At 45.2% G+C, this 20886-nt stretch overlaps 1 protein-coding gene across 1 annotated transcript; it reads left to right on the forward strand.

Moving 5' to 3' along the window:
- The first annotated feature begins 854 nt into the window (after positions 1 to 854).
- Positions 855 to 18364, forward strand: LOC131401257 (nuclear RNA export factor 2-like). The gene is made up of 20 exons (XM_058536391.1): positions 855 to 907; positions 1134 to 1287; positions 9249 to 9332; positions 9442 to 9546; positions 9662 to 9742; positions 9863 to 9932; positions 10312 to 10400; positions 10520 to 10627; positions 10802 to 10911; positions 12745 to 12781; positions 13156 to 13224; positions 13310 to 13365; positions 13507 to 13614; positions 13735 to 13793; positions 13900 to 14015; positions 14110 to 14152; positions 14728 to 14794; positions 15331 to 15513; positions 17902 to 17962; positions 18099 to 18364. The coding sequence occupies exons 1-19, from the start codon at positions 867 to 869 to the stop codon at positions 17921 to 17923; spliced, it is 1602 nt and encodes a 533-aa protein (XP_058392374.1). The 5' UTR covers positions 855 to 866; the 3' UTR covers positions 17924 to 17962; positions 18099 to 18364.
- The last annotated feature ends 2522 nt before the right edge of the window (positions 18365 to 20886 follow it).

Genomic DNA, 20886 nt, shown 5'->3' on the forward strand with positions numbered 1-20886 from the left:
CATAATGGAATCAAATTAGAAACCAATAATAGAAAGAAAAAAGAAGAATCCCTGAACAATTGGATAAGGTAGTTGATACATCATTCCAGTTGGTCATTCAGACCCTTCTAGAAGAGCTGAAGTTAAAAAGAGTTGTCTCCTGATCTGAAAGGCATGTCAGGCTGGGCAAAGGAAAGCTCACTCTGGATATTTCAAACAGAATATTGTTGAGAGCAACGCTGGAGGCTGTTACATCAGTCCCACCTGACGTTAAAGCTTGTCCTACGCCGGCAAAGGAAGAACAGCTTGCTGATTGTTAGTGGAATCAGTTTGGTGGCTGATTGGATCTGGGAAGCTGGGTTCCCTCCCAGGTACTGGTGTGGTTGTTATTGGCCTGAGAGAAGGCAAGATTCACATGCTTTCTCAGTGTATGGCTGGTGTCCAGTCTAACCCAGGGACGCACGCACCTCTGTTCTTTATAAATCTTGCTCCATTTTTTCAACACAGTTTCTCTCTCCCCCTCCTCCTCCTCCTCTAAGATTCCTTCCCTGCGAGTGCCATCTGTCAGATAATGCTGTCCTATCTGGACAGGCAGAGGAGTTTCCTTTCTGGGGTTTGCGGGATTGGTCCCTTAGGGAAGATTGGCACTTTGTTTGCCCTCCCATGGTGTTAGCCTAAGACGTAGTACATGGTAAGTGGACCACTGATGTGTCTTCAAACGTGTGTTTTTGTTCCCCTTCTCAGAATACAATGATGGTGGTAGCTCACCTCAAGGAAGAAATCAAAATTGGAGTTCTTTCCGAGGTAATTTTGGCAAAAGGAACCCTCGTTATGAACATGGTGGATATGAGCCTTGGCCTTCACATCGCCGGGAGGATGATGGAAACATGGTGATGAGGGATGTCCAGGAGGACCCCCAAGTAAGACAGTAAGTGACCAGGCATCCTGGTTTGCATGTAGCAGCCCCTGGGACTATGCAGCTCTTTCACTCTCCATGGTCTTTTTCTTCTGTCACTGGAAAACTGAAGAGTACTGGAAGTGGAATAATGGTTGAGCAATCCTAATTGTAGTCCTGCTGTCAAAGAGGCAAAGGTGTATAGAAGACTTTCTTAGCATTTATGGCCACCCACTTTCTTTCCACTTCCCCCCTTCAGCACTCCCTATACCATTCGACGCAAAAACAGAAGAGTGATATGGCGTAATGAAGACCATATCCATATGGCTGTGTGGAGAAACAGAAAACCTCTGGAGAGAGAAGTGGGAGGGAACACAAGAGATGGAACCCCAGGGAGCTGGTTCAAGATCACAGTGAGTGTCCTAAAAAAATGTATGGAATGTGCAGGAGAGAAAGGTCAGGGGAGTGTGTTGGTCTCATGTAGAGATGCCAGGTACTTTACTGGGGACAGTTTGTAATCTGTTCTTTTGTTGTTGTTGTTGTTGTTTTATCGTTTTATTTATTTATTTTTTCTTTATTGTGAAATTTTTGTTGTACATTATTTTTTGTCAGTCACCATATAAATGTATCCCTTCCCTTCCTTGTACCCGCCCCTCATCCCTCTTGCCCCTGGTAACCCCAGACAGTTTTCTCTGTCTATGTGTTGGTTTATCTTCCACTTATGAGTGAAATAGTGTGGGGTTTGTCTTTCTATTTCTGTCTTGTTTCGCTTAACATAATACCATCCAGGTCTATCCACGTTGTTGCAAATGGGGTGATTTTGTCATTTTTATGGCTGAGTAGTATTCCATTCTGTATATGTACTACATGTTCTTTATCCACTCATCAGTCGAGGGATGCTTGAGTTGCGTCCATGTCTTGGCTATAATGAATAATGCTGCAATGAACATAGGGGTGCATAAGCCTCTTTGGATTGCTGATTTCAGGTTCGTTGGGTAGATACCCAGTAGTAGGATAGCTGGATCATAAGGTATTTCTGTTTTTTAATTTTTTGAGAAATATCCATACTGTTTTCTATAGAGGCTGTGGCAGTTTGCATTCCCACCAGCAGTGAATTAGGGTTCCTGTTTCTCCACAGTCTCTCCAACATTTGTTGTTTTTTGTCTCAGTGATTATAGCCATTCTAATGGGTGTAAGATGATATCTTAGTGTAGTTTTGATTTGCATTTCCCTGATGATTAGTGATGTTGAACATCTTTTCATGTGCCTGTGGGCCATCTGTATATCTTCTTTGGAGAAGTGTCTGTTCATTTCCTCTGCCCATTTTTTGATGGGTTTTTTTTTTTTTTGTTATTCAGGTGTGTGAGTTCTTTATATATTATGGAGATTAAACCCTTGTCAGATATATGGTTTGCAGATATTTTTTCCCAGCTGGTGGGTTGCCTATTCATATTGATCCTGTTTCGTTTGCCTTGTAGAAGCTCTTTAATCTGATGAAGTCCCACTTGTTTATTTTTTCTTTTGTTTCCCTTTTCCGAGTAGACATGGAATTCGAGAAGATCCCTTTATGACCAATGACGAATAGTGTGCTGCCTATATTTTCTTCCAGGAGTTTTGTAGTTTCAAGTCTCACCTTCAGGTCTTTGATGCATTTTGAGTTAATTTTTCTGTATGGTGAAAGCAGGTGGTCTACATTCATTCTTTTGCAAGTGGCTGCCAAGTTTTCCTGGCACCATTTATTGAAGAGACTTTCCTTTCTCCATTGTATGATCTTTGCTCCTTTATCGAAGATTAGCCGCCCATAGATGTGAGGTTTTATTTCTGGACTTTCAGTTCTGTTCCATTGATCTGTGTGTCTGTTTTTGTACCAGTACCATGCTGTTTTGATTATTATCGCTTTGTAGTGTATTTTGAAGTCAGGGATTGTGATGCCTCCTGCTTTGTTCTTTTTTCTCAGGATCGCTTTAGCTGTTCGGGGTCTTTTGTTGCCCCATATGAATTTTAGTATTCTTTGTTATATTTCCGTGAAGAATGTCCTTAGGATTCTGATTGGGATTGCATTGAATCTGTAGATTGCTTTAGGTAGTATGGACATTTTAACTATGTTTATTCTTCCAATCTATGTGCATGGAATATTTTTCCATTTCATTATGTCATCATTGATTTCACTCAATAATGTCTTATAGTTTTCATTGTATAGGTCTTTCACTTCATTGGTTAAATTTATTCCTATATATTTTATTCTTTTTGTTGCAATTGTAAATGGGATTTTCTTGAGTTCTCTTTCTGTCAGTTCATTGTTGACGTATAGAAATGCAACTGATTTCTGTAAATCGATGTGGAATCCTGCAACTTTGCTGTGGTTGTTGATTATTTCTAATATTTTTCCAATGGATTCCTTATAGTTTTCTATATATAAGATCATGTCATCTGCAAACAGCGGGAGTTTCACTTCTTCGTTGCCTATTTGTATTCCTTTTATTCCTCTTTCTTGCCTAATTGCTCTGGCCAGAACCTCCAGTACTATGTTGAATAAGAGTGGCGACCCTTGTCTTGTTCCTGTTTTCAGAGGAATGGCTTTCAGTTTTTCCCCATTGAAGATGATGTTGGCTGTGGGTTTGTCACATATGGCCTTTACCATGTTGAGGTTCTTTCTTTCTATACCCATTTTTGAGAGTTTTTATCATAAATGGATGTTGTATCTTGTCAAATGCCTTCTCTGCGGCTATTGAGGTGATCATGTGGTTTTTATTCCTTGTTCTGTTAATGTGGTGTATCACATTGATTTGTGGATGTTGAACCATCCCTGTGTCCCTGGAATAAATCCCACTTGATCATGGTGTATTATTTTTTTAACGTATTGCTGTACTGGTTTTGCCAATATTTTGTTGAGGATTTTTGCATCTATGTTCATCAGCGATATTGGTCTGTAGTTTTCCTTCTTAGTATTGTCTTTGTCTGGCTTTGGTATAAGGGTGATGTTGGCCTCATAGTATGTGTTGGGAAGTGTTCCATCTTCCTCTACTTTTTGGGATATTTTGAGAAGGATAGATGTTATATCTTATTTGAATGTTTGGTAAAATTCTCTGGAGAAGCCATCTGGTCCTGGACTTTTGTTTTTTGGGAGGTTTTTGATTACTGTTTCAATCTCTTTGCTTGTGATTGGGCTATTCAGGTTCTCCATTTCTTCTTGATTCAGTTTTGGGAGGTTGTATGAGTCTAAGAATTTATTTATTGCTTCTACATTGTCCAATTTGTTGGCATATAGTTTTTCATCGTATTCTCTTATAATCTTTTGTATTTCTGTGATAGCCCTTGTAATTTCTCCTTTTTCCTTTCTGACTTTATTTATCTGAGCCTTCTCTCTTTTTTTCTTGGTCAGTCTGGCTAAGGGTTTGTCAATTTTGTTTATCTGCTCAAAGAACCAGCTCTTTGTTTCATTGATCCTTTCTACTGTTTTGTTTTGTTTTTTGCTTTGATTTCATTTATTTCTGCTCTGAGTTTTATTATTTCCCTCCTTCTGCTGACTTTAGGCTTTGTTTGTTCTGCTTTTTCTAAATCTGTTCGGCATAGTTTGAGGTTGCTTATTTGGGCTTTTCTTGTTTGTTAAGGTGGGCCTTTATTGCTATGAGTTTCCCTCTCAGGAACGCTTTTGCTGTGTCCCCTACGAGTTGGTATGGTATATTTTCGTTTTCATTTGTCTCCAGATATGTTTTGATTTCTCCTTTAATTTCGTCAATGATCCATTGGTTGTTCAATAGCATGTTGTTTGGTGTCCACGTCTTTGTCACTTTTCTAGCTTTTTCTTGTAGTTGATTTCTAGCTTCATGGCGTTATGGTTGGAAAAGATGCTTGTTATGATTTCAATCTTCTTAAATTTATAGAGGCATGCTTTGTTTCCCAACTTATGGTCTATTCTTGAGAATGTTCCATGCATGCTTGAGAAAAAGGTGTAATCTGCTGTGTTTTGATGGAGAGCTCTATATATATCTATTAAGTCCATCTCGTCAAGTTTTTCATTTAAGTCTGTTATTTCCTTATTGACTTTCTGTCTGGATGATCTATCCATTGATGTAAGTGGGGTGTTAAGATCCCCTACTATTATTGTGTTGTTGTTAATATCTCCTTTTAGGTTTGTTAATAGTTGCTTTATGTACTTGGGTGCTCCTGTGTTGGGTGCATATATATTTATAAGTGATATGTTTTCTTGGTGGAGTGTCCCTTTTATCGTTATATTTTGCCCCTCTTTGTCTCTCATTGCCTGTTTTATCTTGAAGTCAACTTTGTGTGATACAAGTATGGTAACACCTGCTTTCTTTTGTTTGCCATTAGCTTGGATTATTGTCTTCTATCCTTTCACTCTGAGCCTGTGTTTGTCTTTCGAGCTGAGATGTTTCCTAGAGGCAGCATACTGTTGGGTCTTGTTTTTTTTTTTTTTTTTTTGTGAGGAAGATCAACCCTGAGCTAACATCTGCCAATCTTCCTCTTTTTTCTGAGGAAGACTGGCCCTGGGCTAACATCCATGCCCATCTTCCTCCACTTTATGTGGGACGCCACCACAGCATCGCCCGACAAGTGGTGTGTCAGTGCTGCACCTGGGATCTGAACCGGCGAACCGTGGGGCACCGCAGTGGAGCGTATGTGCTTAACTGCTTGTGCCACTGGGCCAGCCCCTGTTGGGTCTTGTTTTTTAATTCATACCACCACTCTGTGTCTTTTGATTGGAGAGTTCAATCCATTTACATTTAGGGTAATTATTGATATATGAGGGCTTATTGTTGCTATTTTATCTCTCATTTTCCAGTTGTTTTGTATTTCTTTTGTTTCTCATCCCATGTGTTTTGGACTACCAATTCAGTTTTGTAGTTCTATATGGAGGTTCTCTTAGTTTTATTTTTTTATTTATCGTGTGTGACTCTGTTTGGGTTATTTGGTTAGTGGTTACCATCAGGTATTTATAAAAATATCACAGATGTGATAGTCCATTTTTTGTCTGCCTCTTATTCCTTTAGACTAAGTCAGTTTGATCCCTTTCCTGTTCCCCTTCTAAGTTATTGTTGTCACAACTTATTCCATCTTATATTGTGAGTTTGTGTTTAAAGTGATGAGATTATATTTATTTTTGGTGTTTTCCTTCCCTTGATCTTTGGTTTTATAATTAAGTGTTTGCTAATCTATTCTGATAGAGAGCTGCAATTTTTCTGGTTTTGTCAACCTATTTTCTTCCTTGTTCAAAACTCTGTACCCCCTTTCTCTTTTTTTTCTCAGGCATGAGGGCCTGCTTGAGCACTTCTTATATTGGGTGTCTTGTAGCAATGAACTCCCTTAGTATTTGTTTATCTGGGATAGTTATTATTTCTCCGTCATATTTGAAGGATATTTTTGCTGGATAGAGTATTCTTGGCGAAGTTTTTGTATTTCAGAATTTTGAATCTGTCATTCCACTCTCTCTTAGCCTGTAAAGTTTCTGCCGAGAAATCGGCTGAGAGCCTGATAGGAATTCCTTTGTACGTTGTTTTTTTTTTTTGTCTAGCTGCCCTTAGTGTTGTTTCTTTGTCATTAACTTTTGCAAGCTTTACTACTATATGCCTTTGAGTGGGTCTTTTTGTGTTGATATATTTAGTAGATCTATTGATTTCATTCGCTCGTATTTCCAGCTCCTTCCCCAGGTTTGGGAAGTTCTCAGCTATTATTTCATTGAACAAATTCTCTGCTCCTTTTTCCCTCTCTTCTCGCTCTGGCATACCTATAATCCTTATGTTGGATATCCTAATTGAGTTGGATATTTCTCAGAGAGTTTCTTCATTTCTTTTTAGTCTTAGTTCTCCTTCTTCTTTCATCTTGAGCATATCTGCATTACTGTCCTCAATATTGCTAATTCTTTCCTCCATATTGTCAATTCTGATGCTTAAGGTTTCCAGATTTGTCTTTATCTCTTCTATTTTGTTTTTCATCTCTAAGATTTATAATTGGTTTTTCTTTATAGTTTCAATCTCTTTTGTGAAGAAATTCCTGATTTCATTGAATTGTCTATCTGTGTTTCCTTGTATTTCATTGAGCTTTTTTATGATAGCTCTTTTGAATTCTCTGTCATTAACGTTATACATTTCTGTGCTTTCAGGGTTGATTTCTGGGTGCTTGTCATTTTCCTTTTGGTCTGGAGATTTAATGTATCTTTACAAGTGCCTGTCAGTGTTGGCTTATTTTTCCTCATAGTGAAAATATCTAGTCGAAGTCCCTCTTGCTGCCACTGGGTGGGCGTCAAGAGCTGTGTATTCTGTGCCCGCCCCAATCAGCGGGTGCTCTGGTCAGCCTGCAGCTGAGCTGAGGCGTGGCTGAGCTGAAGCCCACCTGAAGTGAAGTGCGGCTGAGTGGAGGCTGCTGGGAGTGGAGCACGGGAACAGCTGGAGCTGGAGTGTGGGAACAGCTGGGACTGGAACGCAGCTAGGCCAAAGAAGCTGGGGCCTGGGTGTGGGTGGGCCAAGGAAGCCAGAGCTGAAGCATGGCTGAGCTTCAGTGCAGCTGAGCAGAAGCAGCTGGAGCTGGAGCATGGGAACAGCTGGGGCTGGGGCACAGCTGGGTGGACACAGCTGGAGCTGGAGTGTGGTTGGGTTGAAGCAACTGTAGCTGAAGTGTGGGTGGGCTGAAGAAGCAGGAGCTGGAGCTGGAGTGCCACTGGACCAAAGAAGCAGGAACTGCAGCATGGCTGGGCTGAAGTAGCTTGTGCCAAGTCAGCTGGAGCCTGAGCGCAGCTGAGCCCAAGCAACTGGAGCCATGGGGCGGTTGAGCTGATGGAGCTAGGGGTGGGCCACAGTCAAGCCAATGCAGCTGTGGGCCGTGGCACGGTTGAGCCAATGCAGCTGGGGCTGTGGCGCGGTCAAGCAGGGAGCAGCTGGGGCTTGGGTGCAGTTGGAACTGAGCCACTAGTGCCGGGGTGCAGGTGTGCCACTGCCACTGGTGCGAGGCCTTCAGGGGGGCCACTGCCTCTGGTGGGACCAGGGCTCTAGGGGTCACTGCCACTGGGGCCTGGGTGTGGGTGCGCTGCTGCCGCTGTTTCCCTGGGTGCCAGGGGTTGCCACCTCTGGGGCCAGAGTGGAAGTGCACCACTGCCGCTGGTGCTGGGGTGTGGGCGCGCTGCTACAGCTGGTGCCAGGGCTCCAGGGGGCTGCTGCTGCTGGGGGTGGGTCTCTGGGGAGCTGCTGCCTGGTATCGGGGCACAGGCGTGCCACCGCCGCTGGTGGGGCTGGGGTGCTGGGGGGACTGCCGCTGGTGCCAGGGCTCTGGGAAACTGCTGCTGGGGGCAGGGCATGGGTGCATTTCCACCGCTGGCTCTGGGTCTGGGGCCGGGCTGCAGTGCCGCTGAGCTAATGCTGTAGGGCCACTGTGCTGAAGCTCCAGGTGGAAAAGTGGGGGCAGGGGCACTTACTTTCATCTCCCTGATCCCAGAGGTTTCTCGCTTCCCTGTCTCTCTGTGCTCTCCTGAAGGGCTAGCTTGTTGAAAGTACCCTCACAACAGTTCTGCTCCCTCGAGAGGGGGATTCCACACTGGCTGTGAGGGGTCTTGGAGAGCACCAGTTTTCCCATGGAGGGCTGCCCCCCCCCCCCCCGAGAGCCGTGTGGTCTCAGTCTCAGCGTCGTAGACCTTGGAGAAGGAAGGGAGCTCCTCTTAACTCCTTCCACTTCCTCTGGGGATTCCAGCACCTCAGCCCTTGGGTGTATGGCTCCCTGGGTGCCTCAGACATCCCCTGTGTTGTGTGAATAATTTCTGTTAGAATATGAATGTACTTTTTGTTGTGTCTTAGAGGGGGAAAGTTGAATGGGGGAAGCTCAATCCGCCATGATGCTGTTGTCACTCCCCTGTCAACTGTCCTTTTTATTACAAGGAGTTAACATTCTTGTTCATCTAAGGGCAAATTCAGAGAAGCCATATAAAGGAAACAGGCTGACTGTAGGGAGAACAGAGGAGACTGCTTACAGGCAAAGATGGAAACTACGGCCAAGAAGATGGAGCAGCTCCACAAGGGATGTCTCAGTTTGGCTCAAGCTGAGTGTGGAGGATGGGGTGTTGAGTCTCTGGAGACCCAGTCTGAGGTGCAAGCAGGGTCTGCACTAGGTAGAATCACCTGGAACTTTATAAAAGGAAGATCATGCCTAACACCTTAAGTTGATTATTTGGAGGAGATATTTGGATGGAGAGAAAAGGAATTTAGGAAACCCATATTTGGCACAAACATAAAAAATCATGTCAGTAGTCCCTTCTTTTCAAATCCTTTAAAGCTCAATAGAAGGTTGTAAAAGAATACCGTTGGATCTGTTCTCCAGGCTTAATTCCATGTTGTCTCTCTTCTCTCCCGTCCCTCCTTTTCACCCTTAGATTCCCTATGGGCGAAAGTATGACAAGACGTGGCTAATGGATTCAGTCCAGAGCCATTGCAGTGTCCCCTTCACTCCAGTGGATGTAAGAGAAGATGGTGAAGGCAGATGAGTGGGCACAGGGAAGGGGGAGAGACCTGGCTCAGCAGGGGCCATTGGCCTCTGACTGTTGCTGTTGCCTTTAATCCCCTTAGTTCCACTACGTGAAAAACTGGGCTCGGTTCTTTGTCCAAGATGCTGGCGTTGCCTCTGCATTAATGGAAGTCAGCTACAAGATTTGTGACCATGAGAACCGAAAGGTGTCTGTTGAGGGAATTACCTGTACCCAGTCTCAAGGGAGGAGGACAGCCAGGGGCCCATTGTCGTCTTTGGAATTAGAGTTCCTGGTGCTTACTCCACCTCTCCTTCCTGCAGATATCTATCTTGGTCAGTCCCTCTGCTGAGCCGTACTCTGTGCAGTATAAGTTGGAGCCCAAAGAAATGGAGCAGCTAAAGGTAATGTAGACTCAAGGTACACTCTGAGCTCACAACCAGACCCACTTCTTCTTCCCCCAGCCCCTGATTTCCCTATCACCACCACAGTCTCAGAGCGGCTCTCTCCATCTCTCTCTGCAGCTGACCATGAACAAACGATATGATGTCTCCCAGCAAGCTCTTGACCTCCAGAGGATTCGCTTTGACCCAGGTATTGCTGACAGCAGTAATTCTAGGGTAGGTGAGGGCAGAGAGATCTGCCTGGGAGGGAGATTTAGGGCTGGTAAAGTGGGGAGGGGTTGGTGCTGGCCCTGGACCCCTCTCAGCCTTCATTTTTGTTTTTTTTAAAGATTTTATTTATTTATTTTTCCCTTCAAAGCCCCAGTAGATAGCTGTATGTCATAGTTGCACATCCTCTAGTTGCTGTATGTGGGATGCGGCCTCAGCATGGCCGGAGAAGCAGTGGGTCCAGTGCACGCCCGGGATCCGAACCCAGGCCGCCAGCAGAGGAGCGCGCGCACCCAACCACAAAGCCACGGGGCCGGCCCCCGCTCTCAGCCTTCTGATTCTCTCTTCTTGTCTTTCTGAAGACTTAGTGGACCATGATATTGATATAATCCTGAATCGAAGAAACTGCATGGCTGCCACCCTGCAGATCATCGAGAAGAATTTCCCCAAGGTGAGGCCTTAGGCCTAGTGCTGATATTATGGTAGGGGATGGAACAGATGGGATGCAGGGCAGATTTGTCTCCCAGGCCCTAGATAGTAACCATCACTCTAACTCTTCATCCCCACAAGCTATTGTCTTTAAACTTGTGCGACAACAAAGTGTACCGGCTGGATGGCCTGTCTGATATTACGCAGAAGGCGCCCACAGTCAAGATCCTGAACCTCTCCAAAAATGAGGTGGGAAGAGGGAGCCAATCAAAGTTGGTTGAGAGTGGGTGGTGGTGCTCATCAGAGTGATGACAGGAGGCAGGTGAAGTTACCTGTGGGGAGAGTCAGGGCTGGGGGTACAGGGGCCCAGGTATCTCTCTTTCCCTGGGACACATTTTCTCATTTCCTCCCCATATTTCTCAGCTGAAGTCAGCCAGGGAGTTGGACAAGATGAGAGGACTGAGACTTGAAGAGCTGTGGCTGGAAGGGAACCCCTTGTGTTACACCTTTCAAGACCAGTCCACCTACATAAGGTCAGTGTGAACCCCTGTCACACTTCCTGGGGACTGTCACCCATAGGAGCCTGAACAACCCCTGATAACGTCCCTCCATAGGAGGAGGCAGCCTTGGTCCTCTGGGAGGACCACAGGCCTTCTCTTTTCTGTGTCCCTCATCTGTGCTTAGAGGGCTACTTTCCTTCTTCTGACCAGCTCACCTCTTCAGGTGCTCTGGGGACTGTTTCCCGACTCTGCACCTAGCTTTCTCTAGCATGCTCTCCCAAGAGCATGCTCCAGGAAGCGTGGCTCCCTCTACTCACCAGGACCAGCAGTGACCAGCCTTGAGCCAGATGCTGGTGCCCTGGACTGAGAAGGTCCTCCAGACCAAGGTCTCGTGCTGACACATGCCTTCCTGCTTCTGAGCCAATATGGATTTTGCCTCCCCTGCCCTGAGAGGGGTCCTCTTTCCCTTATTCCAAAAGGGTCTGTCCTCCAATCCCAGGCTGCCATGGGGTTTTCCCTGCACCATGCTGAGGTCCGAGTTCCCAGCTGGCTTCTGTCATGACATCCGTTCCTCTGGCACAAGGCCAGGAGCTGCGTACTCCTTGGTAGAAACCCGGGTTTCCTGAGTCAAGGGGCCAGAAGTGGGCCACTGCCAGTGAGAGGGCTTCCTGAGGCAGGATTGGAGGGCCATAGAGCAGAAGTGGTTGAGGAGACAGAAGAATATGCCTCTCAGGGGCACTGCCCCTCCCTCCATCCACACATCATGTCATCCTGCCTGGTCCTTCACAGGAGCCCTGGGTCACCCAAGATGGGTGTGATTTTTCAGACAAGGAATCAACTAAGACAGGCACAGGTGCACAGGGGCCATCTGGATAGAAGGCAGTGATCATAAGAGGGGCCACCCACCGGCAGCCCCATGCTGAGCTGGGGCCTGACCCTGACTCCTTCTGGGGAAGGTCTCCTGCCCCCAGGGCTGCTCCATTTTCCATTCCCAGCTCAGACTGAGTTCACACAGGTGAAAAAGTGTCAACCAATATCCAATAGGCCCCCAGCCTAACAAGTGCGTGTTTTCCATTTCTGTCTTGAGTCCAGGGCCAGCCAGGGCAGATGAAGGAAAGGGCTGCAGCAGGGAAGTCATTACCCCTTTCTTCTCTCTTCTTCCCTGACTTCCACCACCATGGCAGAGCTTCTTTCTCTCTCCTTTACTTTTTCTCTCTCCCTATCTCTACTCCCCTGTGTCTTTCTCATCTCTCTCCTCCTACCTTCATTCCTTCTCTGTCCATATCCCCTCCTTTTCCTTCCCTGTCTCCTGTGCCCAGCCTCACTCAACTCCCTGCCCAAACATGCTGGGCCATTTATTGGGGCTGTATTGGTCCTGGCATAATGCTGGACCCCCACTGAGGTAGCAGAGCCCTGGGCTCCCACCCCATTCCCTCTTCTCTCTGGAGCTTTCAGTCGGGACTTGGAGGAAAGAAGGGAGGCAAGGAGGAGAAGGAAGCCCTGGAGCCTGAGCTCCAAATTCTATGTTGTGCATTGGAAAGGAGTCAGAGCATTCTAGGTGAGAGCTACCAAGGAGAAAGGAGAGGGAGGCAGGGAGGGAGGGACAAAGGGGAGGGAGGAAGGGATTAAGAATGTGAAGCTTTGGAGAGAGATAAAGAGACTATACCTTTCAGACAGACCATATGGCAGATGCTCAGTTCTCAGCAGGGAAGTGGACCCTTGAAATCAGAGGCTGAGGGGGACAAAGGGGGCTTCTGCATGGGCAGAAGACACTGGGCTCTGTTTATGGTGCCAGTGTTTTAAATCAAAGGGAGCGTTGCAGCCCCAAACTATCAACCACTTCTTTCTATTTTTGGTTTTGGACAGTGCCATCAGGGAATATTTCCCCGACTTGTTACGCCTGGTAAGTGCCTATGTTCATCATCGTCTCTTACTCACATTGATGACCTCCACACCTGCCCTCAAGCCCTTTAGGTCTCGCCTAGATTATATGTTTGCATCAGACCCTTTTCCACTTTAGGGGACATGGACTCCTGAAAAAGATGTGAATATACTCTCTGGAAAAATGTCCATACAAACAGACACACGTTGCATATAATAGTAGAGACTTCCAGGACCTCATGATGAAGACGCCCACTGTAATCTTGCCCATGGAATTTCCAGGGCCCTTTCACACATGACCTCTGACCCTCACCCTCTCCTGGGCCCATGCTTTTGCCTGATCATCCAGGGCCACCTCGCTGGTCTGCACTGCTGACTTCCTCTTCCCTTCTCCAGGATGGCCAGGAGTTACTCCAACCAATTATGGTTGACATTGACACCCCCTACTTAATAAAGCCCTGCAAGGTGAGGAAGAAGGATCAAACAACATGTGAGGTATTACAAGGGAGGCTTTATCAGCCACATGGTCTCAAATGTCTTTTGATTCTAGGAAAGCTATAAACGATGTGAGACCCTGAAGAATCTAGTCCTGCAATTCTTGCAGGAGTAAGTACTCCTGGGACCACAAGGAATGGGGAAGACTGGGACAGGCTGGGCCACCCGTGCACAGGTCTTCTTGTGGAAATTTTCAAGTCTCATTTGAGGTCCAGACCACAGAGATAGACTGTCTTCATTGCTCCCCCACAGGTATTATTTGATCTATGACTCTGGAGACAGACAGGGTCTTGTCGGTGCTTACCACGACGAGGCCTGCTTCTCCCTGACCATTCCCTTCAACCCCGAGGATGCAGCCCCGTGAGTATCACAGCTCAGACTCTGCTCCTGGGCTCTGTGGCTCCCCAGCAGACACAGGCCAGCTCCTGGAAATACCCACACTGGACAGACCACCACCTCCTGTTCCTCTTTCTCTCCTAGAAGCAGCTTGTGCAAGTACTTCAAGGATAACAGGAATATAAAGAAGCTCAAGGACCCCTGTGCGTGTGTGATGGGGACGATTGGGCAGGGAAAGGGGGCGTGGAGGGGTCAATCATAGGACACAGGGTGTGGTAGCCCCTGACCTTCGCTCTCCTCCCCCCACAGACCTGCGGGTTCAGCTGCTGAAACACACAAAAGTTGACGTCGTGCGCTCCCTCTGTGTGTTGCCCAAAACTCAGCATGACTTTAGCTCCTTCTCGGTGGAAACTTGGTTCCAGACGGTGAGCACCTGCTTCCTCCCTCAGGCAGGCCCGGAAAGCCACAGGTGGGAAGGGGTTTAGGTGGTGACTGAGCACCTGGGCTCTTTCCTTTCAGGAAAGGATGCTCTGCTTCTCTGTCAATGGGGTGTTCAAGGAAGGTGAGTGTGTGTGGAGTCCCCACCCCAGATGCCCCACTTCTCCCTCCCCCCGTCTGGGCTCCCTCTCAGAACTCTCCCAGCTTCCCTGATCTCTTCCCCTCTCTTCCTATTCCCTCTGTGTTCTTCAGTCCCCACTCTGCCTCCAAACCATCGTGGTCTGACCTGCCTCCATGCCTGTCTACCCCTCACAGCTCAGGCATTAGGGAGACAGGCTGTGGAGTTTGATGGCTGTCATCCCGGATCTGTACTCTGTGAACTTGGGCTAGTTACTTAACCTCTCATTTGCAAAATGGGGCTAATAATGCCCACCTCTTGGGTAGCTGTGAAAAATGAATCGAATGATAGTGTAAAGTGCTTGTCACAGAACCCGCCGCATAGTAGGGCCCTTGTCACTGAGAGCAGATCGTTCCTATTGTTGCCCTCCCCATTCCCAACACCCTGACTCCCAGTGAACAACTATCCCCTTCAGCATGAGTGTCAAATCAGACCCTGACTGGGCAACACTGTGTGAGCGTGTAAAGCACGTGCGACTCTAAGGAGGTATTGTTGTTTGTTGTTTGGTTTTGATGTGGTAGGAGAGTCTCAGAGTTCTGTCCATGCCTTCACACGGACCTTCATCACTATCCCTGCCAGCAATTCCAGGTGAGTACTGTGTTATGAGTGGGAACACCCAACCCAGCCTGGACTCAGGGGTGTGGGAATGTGGTGGTGCAGGGTTTTCTCAAAACTGTGGAAAGCCAACAGGTAGATCCAAGGTGTGGTTTAGCCTGGTGTGTAAGAGCATGGGCTCTGGAGTCACAACACTGGGTTCTCTTCCTGGCCCCAGCACTCACTAGCTGTGTGACCTTGGTCAAGTCACATGACCTCTCTGTGACTCAGTGTCTTCCTCTGAACATGGAGATTAGACTGTCCATTCCTTGGGCTGTTGTACAGGGTAAATACGTGTGTAAAATTGTCCCTGAATTGCAGGTAAAGTACAAATCCAGTGAAGCTGGTAGACAGTCTCTCCAAAGATGGGCTCTGTGAGAGGGGAAGAGGTACCAGCCACGGAATCTGGGGGGCAGGCACAGTAGAATATGGAAGGAATCTGGTTGCTTAGTGGTGGTGGGAGGAGGATCGTTGTTGGGGGTGTGGGGTAGTCCATCCATCAGTTGTCTGGGGGCCCATTTTTCCTCCAGTCTATGCATCGTGAATGACCAGCTGTTTGTGAGGGACACCACCCACAACGAAACTCAGAGTACATTCTTCATCCCAGTTCCCACACCCACCTCCAGCTCCATGCCCACCCTTTCCCAGGAGCAGCAAGAAATAGTGCAAGCTTTCTCCACCCAGTCTGGGATGAACCTACAGTGGTCTCAGAAGTGAGTACTGGGTGTGCATGGGGATAGGGCGATTTGGGACAGCTGGGGAGTGAATCAGTGTAACTCACAGGCAATTTGGAAAAATAACTTTTTGGATATTTTGCTTCCAAAAAAAAATTGGGCCCGTGAAAAAGGTATCATACTATTATATATGTAAAGGATTCTAAAAATAGTACAATGCTCAGTGACATCTTGTATATGCAAAATCTGAAAGAATCCACCAAAAAACTACTAGAACTAATAAGCAAGTTCAGCAAGGTTACAGGATACAAACAAGATCAACATAACAAAACTCATTTGTATTTCTATGTACTTGCAATGAACGATCCAAAAGTTAAATTAAGAAAACAAGCCAATTTACAATAGCATCAAAATAACAAAGTACATAGAAACAAATGCAACAAAAGAAGTGCAAATCTTATACTCTGAAATCTGTAAAACTGTTGGAAAAAATTAAATGTCATAAATAAATGGAAAGACACTCCATTTTCATGGGTTGGAAGGCTTAATATTTTTAAGATGTCAGTACTACCCAAAGCAATCTACAGAATCATGCAATCCTTATCAAAAATCTGTCCATGCACACATTGACAAGCCTATCCTGAATGTCATATGGAAGTTCACCAAAATGATCTTGGGAGAGAAGAACAAAGTTAGGGGACTCACACTTCCCAATTTCATAACTTGCTACAAAGCTACCATAATCAAGACTGTGTGGTACTGACATCCGGACAGTATATACATCAACAGAACGGAATTGAGAGTTTACAAATAAACCCTCACATTTATGGTCGATTGATTATCAACCAGAATGCTGAAAAACTCCGATGGAGAAAAAAGTAGCCTTTTCAACAAATGGTGCTGGGACAACTGGATATCTATATGCAAAACAATTAATTTTGACCCCTGACTCACACCCTATGCAAACATAGACTGAAAATGGATCAAAGATTTAAGTAAGAGCTAAAACTATCAAATTATTGGAAGAAAACATAGGTGTAAGTCTTCATGAATTAGGCAACCATTTCTTATGTATGACACCAAAAGCACAAGCAACCAAGAAAAAAAGATAAATGGGACTTCATCAAAATTAAAAGCTTTTATGCATCAATGGACACTATCAAAAAAGAAAACCCCATGAACAGAATGGCAGAAAATATTTGCAAATCACATATCTGGAAATATATGAAGAACGCTTGCAACTCAACAATAAAAAGACAAACAACCCAATTTAAAAAAATGGAGAAAGGATCTGAATAGACCTTTCTCCAAAAAGGTATACAAATGGCCAATGGGCACATGAAAAACTTCTTAACATCATTAGTCATTAAGGAAATAGAAATTAAAACCACAATGATTTACCACTTCACACCCACTGGGATGGCTTTAAAAAATAAAATGAATGAGAACAAGCATTGGTGAGGATGTGGAGAAATTGGAATTCTCATGTATCACTGGTGGGAATATAAAATAGAGCAGTGGTTGCGGAAACATTTTGGCAGTTCGTCAAAGGGTTAAACATGGAGTTACCATATGACCCAGTAATCCTACTCCTAAGTATCTACCAGGAGAAATTAACACATATATTCACTCTAAAACTTGTACAGGAATGTTCATAGCAGCATTATTCATAATGGCCACAAAGTGGAAACAGCCCAAATGTCCTTTAGCTGATGAACAGACAAATAAATCTTGTATGACCATATAGTAAAATATTATTCAGTCATAAAAAAGAATACAGTTCTCATATATACCATGACATGGATGAACCTTGAAATCATGCTAAGTGAAAGGAGCCAGTCACAAAAGTTTGCATATTGTGTGGTTCCATTTATTTGATTCCATTTATATGAAATTTCTAAAATAGGCAAATCCACAGAGAACAAAGCAGATGAGTGGTTACCAGTTTCTGGGGTAAGGGGAAGGATAGTGAATGAGCTCGAATGGTTAAGGAGTTTCTTTTTGAGGTGATAAAATTATTTTGGAATTAGATAGTTGTGATGGTTGCACAATCTTGTGAATATACTAAAAAAGCACTGAATTGTACACTTTAAGATGGTATGTGCATTATATCTCAATAAACAATGATTGGAAGCTTGTATTTTTAAAATTTTCATTTGTTAGTTTCTTGAACATCTTTATCAATATATATTAAGCTCCCTTATTCTTTTGAACAGCTCTATTTTTCGGTTTTGCATTCTGGTGGGCATGAATGCTAGTGATAGACATTGTGGTTTTCACTAGGTCTTTCTTTGTCATTACACATAGTGATCATTCTGGTACATGTGTCCCAGCAAATATGTGGCATAGATTTAATGGTGGCATTGCATGGTCAGCATGTCTGTACTGCGGTACTAATGGAGATCACCTGTTCTTCTCCCACTCCAGGCGCCTTCAGGATGATGAGTAGAACTAGACCAGAGCTGGTCAGGTCTTAACTATGCTCAAGGTGAGTTCTGAGAATCGAGTGGGTTAAAGAAGGACATTTCTGGGCCTTTCAGGAAGGCCAGGAAGGTGGAGGCAGGTGGCCTGGGAATGAAACTCAGGGAGCCGGCTCTTCTGACATCCTGATTCCTTCCCTCCAGACTGAGGGCAAGATCCCAGAGGAGGCCTTCAAAGAAATCCCCTAAAAGGAGCTGTTGGATGTTGTCTTTGTCTTCATCCACATCATCCTTGTTTCTCTTTTCTCCAGCCTAAGGCCATGCCCATGACTGGGGTTGGAGGCCTGGCTGACCAAGAACCCAAAGTTAACTTTTAGACCAGGTAACATAACAACCTGAAGGGACAGTTGTTCTGTGTATTTTCCCCACTCATGATGGCTGTTTATTTTCATAATAAAGAGTGATGTTGCACGTTGTATGTTGTGTGTCCTGGATCACTCCTCCCCTGCTCCAACCATGAGCCAATGGGTCCAGGACTGAAAGGCCCTGGCCTCTCCTCTCGCCCTCCATTCACCCTGACAGTCCCTAGCAGATACATCAGGCTTGGCTCCATAGGTAGTTTGTCAGTAAATCCTATGAGAAGGGACATGTGCTGCTTCCAGCGATTGGCCTCTGGAGACAGTGTGACTCAGCCTGATGCTCTACCTGGAGGCCCCCAGAAGCAGGCATGTGACCTGGCACAAAGGGGCTTTGCAAGGGATGCCTACTGGCTCGTGAGGGCTGTGGAAGGAAAGAAGGTGAGGACTCACATATTTCACTTCTTATTCCCAGTCATTTGAATGTTTTCAAAGACCACACCGTGAACAATTTTATGATTTGCACAGCTCTCACCATGCTTCCATCTGTCTTCTCATCCATCCACTGTGCTGCCTCCTCCTCCTTTCTTAAGGTGCCTTGTGGGAGGGATCTCGCTTTAGTGCCTGAGAGGGAGGGCGAGCCAGCCTGTCTGCCCAGTGCCTTTCTCAGAGAGCTGACACAGGGTGCTCCATGTCCATGTGCTGGAGGGGATGCAGTCCCTTATTTTCACTTCCACACAAACCACAGCAGCACCTGATCTCACATTCTGATGATCAGTTCTGTGGGACCTTTCTCATTAACTGGCAATTGGTAGTTCAGAATTGCAGGCAAGAGTTGAAACGGACACCTGCACAATTTATTTTCCACACTTCTGTGATGTTTGCACTTGCGATAACAAGCAGGCATAATTTTTGAAATTAAAACAATAGTAGTACCAAATTTCAACTTACAATATTATAAATGATGACATAGGTGAGGTACCACCTGTTTACAAATTATGCCTCTATTTTGGGGTCTTGTATATGTTATTTTCTACCACTTGCCACTTTTCTTTTCAAACAATTTATTTATTTTTTTTCCCCCAAAGCCCCAGTAGATAGTTGTATGTCATAGTTGCACATCCTTCTAGTTGCTGCATGTGGGACGCGGCCCCAGCATGGCTGGAGAAGCGGTGCGTCAGCGCACCCGGGATCCGAACCCAGGCCGCCAGGAGTGGAGCGCATGCACTCAACCGCTAAGCCATGGGGCCGGCCCACCACTTTTCTTTTCTTTATGTATATTTACATGAGGGATCCATATATTGGTGTGTGCATGTCTTAAAAATATGAACTAAGGGATAATTGCCATTATGTAAGGAATAATCCCATGTTATTCCACGTAGTGCCTCAATGATCAAAGACTAGTCTCAGCCTTCTCACCTAGAGAACAGAGAGCACAGTGCACACCTCTCAGCTGCACTGTGAGGAATAAAGGCAGTCTCACACATTAGCAAACAGTCGCAGTGTCTGGCTCAACTCAGGCTCTCTGAGCTGTCTGAGTTCCCTCGTTGGCAGGGACCATGGAATCCATCACATGGCCCCTCTACTTCCTCTCTGTACGTCATCAGGCTTCCACATCCTTGGACTCCTTCCCTAGCCAGCTCAGATGCCATGGTCTTCCAGTCACTCATTGTCCTGCCATTCCCTCAATTCCCTTGGTCCCATGACCTGGGCAAATGCTAACCCTGCTGTCTTCCTCCTCATACACAGGTCTCTGTGCAAACTGTCCCACAGGACATGTTTTTGGAACTATAAATGCTGAGGCAAAATGTGTGCTTTGTAAGATTATTTCTGAAGTTGGGGGGCAACAGTTACTCTTATACATTGTATCTGAGCATGTAAATTGGCATAGCCATTCTTTCGTATGATTTGGAACAATTTAGTCATAAATGCACACACACACATATGTACACGCATTTTTATATAAAGAGAATTATAATGCAGATACATTTTGTATGCATTTCATTTAAGCTGTCAAATTTATTGACATGAATTTGTTTATAATACTCACTTATTGTTGTCCTTTGTAATTAGTATTTTGGTGGTGAACATGATGTAATCTATGCAGAAATAGAAGTACAATGATGTACACCTGAAATTTTTACAATGTTATAAACCAATGTTACTGCAGTAAACAAAAAATTAAAAAAAATAGATTTTGTGGGATTTATAGTGGGGTTTTTAAAAAGTGAGGTGAAATTCACATAACATAAAATTAACCATTTGGTGTGTGTGTGTGTTTGTGTGTGAGGAAGATTAACCCTGAGCTCACATATGTTGCCAATCCTCCTCTTTTTGCTGAGGAAGATTGGCCCTGGGCTAACATCCATGCCAATCTTCCTCTACTTTCTATGGGACGCCGCCATAGCATGGCTTGGTAAGGGGTGCGTTGGTCTGCACCCGGGATCCAAACCTGTGAACCCCATGCCACCAAAGCAGAGCACGTGACCTTAACTGCTATGCCACCGGGACGGCCCCCAAATTAACCATTTTAAAGTGAGCAATATATTGGTGTTTGGTACATTTAAAATGTTGTGGAATGACCACCTCTATCCAGCTCCAAAACATTTTCATCACCTCAAAATAAAACCCCATAT

Source organism: Diceros bicornis, chromosome X, assembly GCF_020826845.1.
Source record: "Diceros bicornis minor isolate mBicDic1 chromosome X, mDicBic1.mat.cur, whole genome shotgun sequence".
Taxonomy (NCBI): domain Eukaryota; kingdom Metazoa; phylum Chordata; class Mammalia; order Perissodactyla; family Rhinocerotidae; genus Diceros; species Diceros bicornis.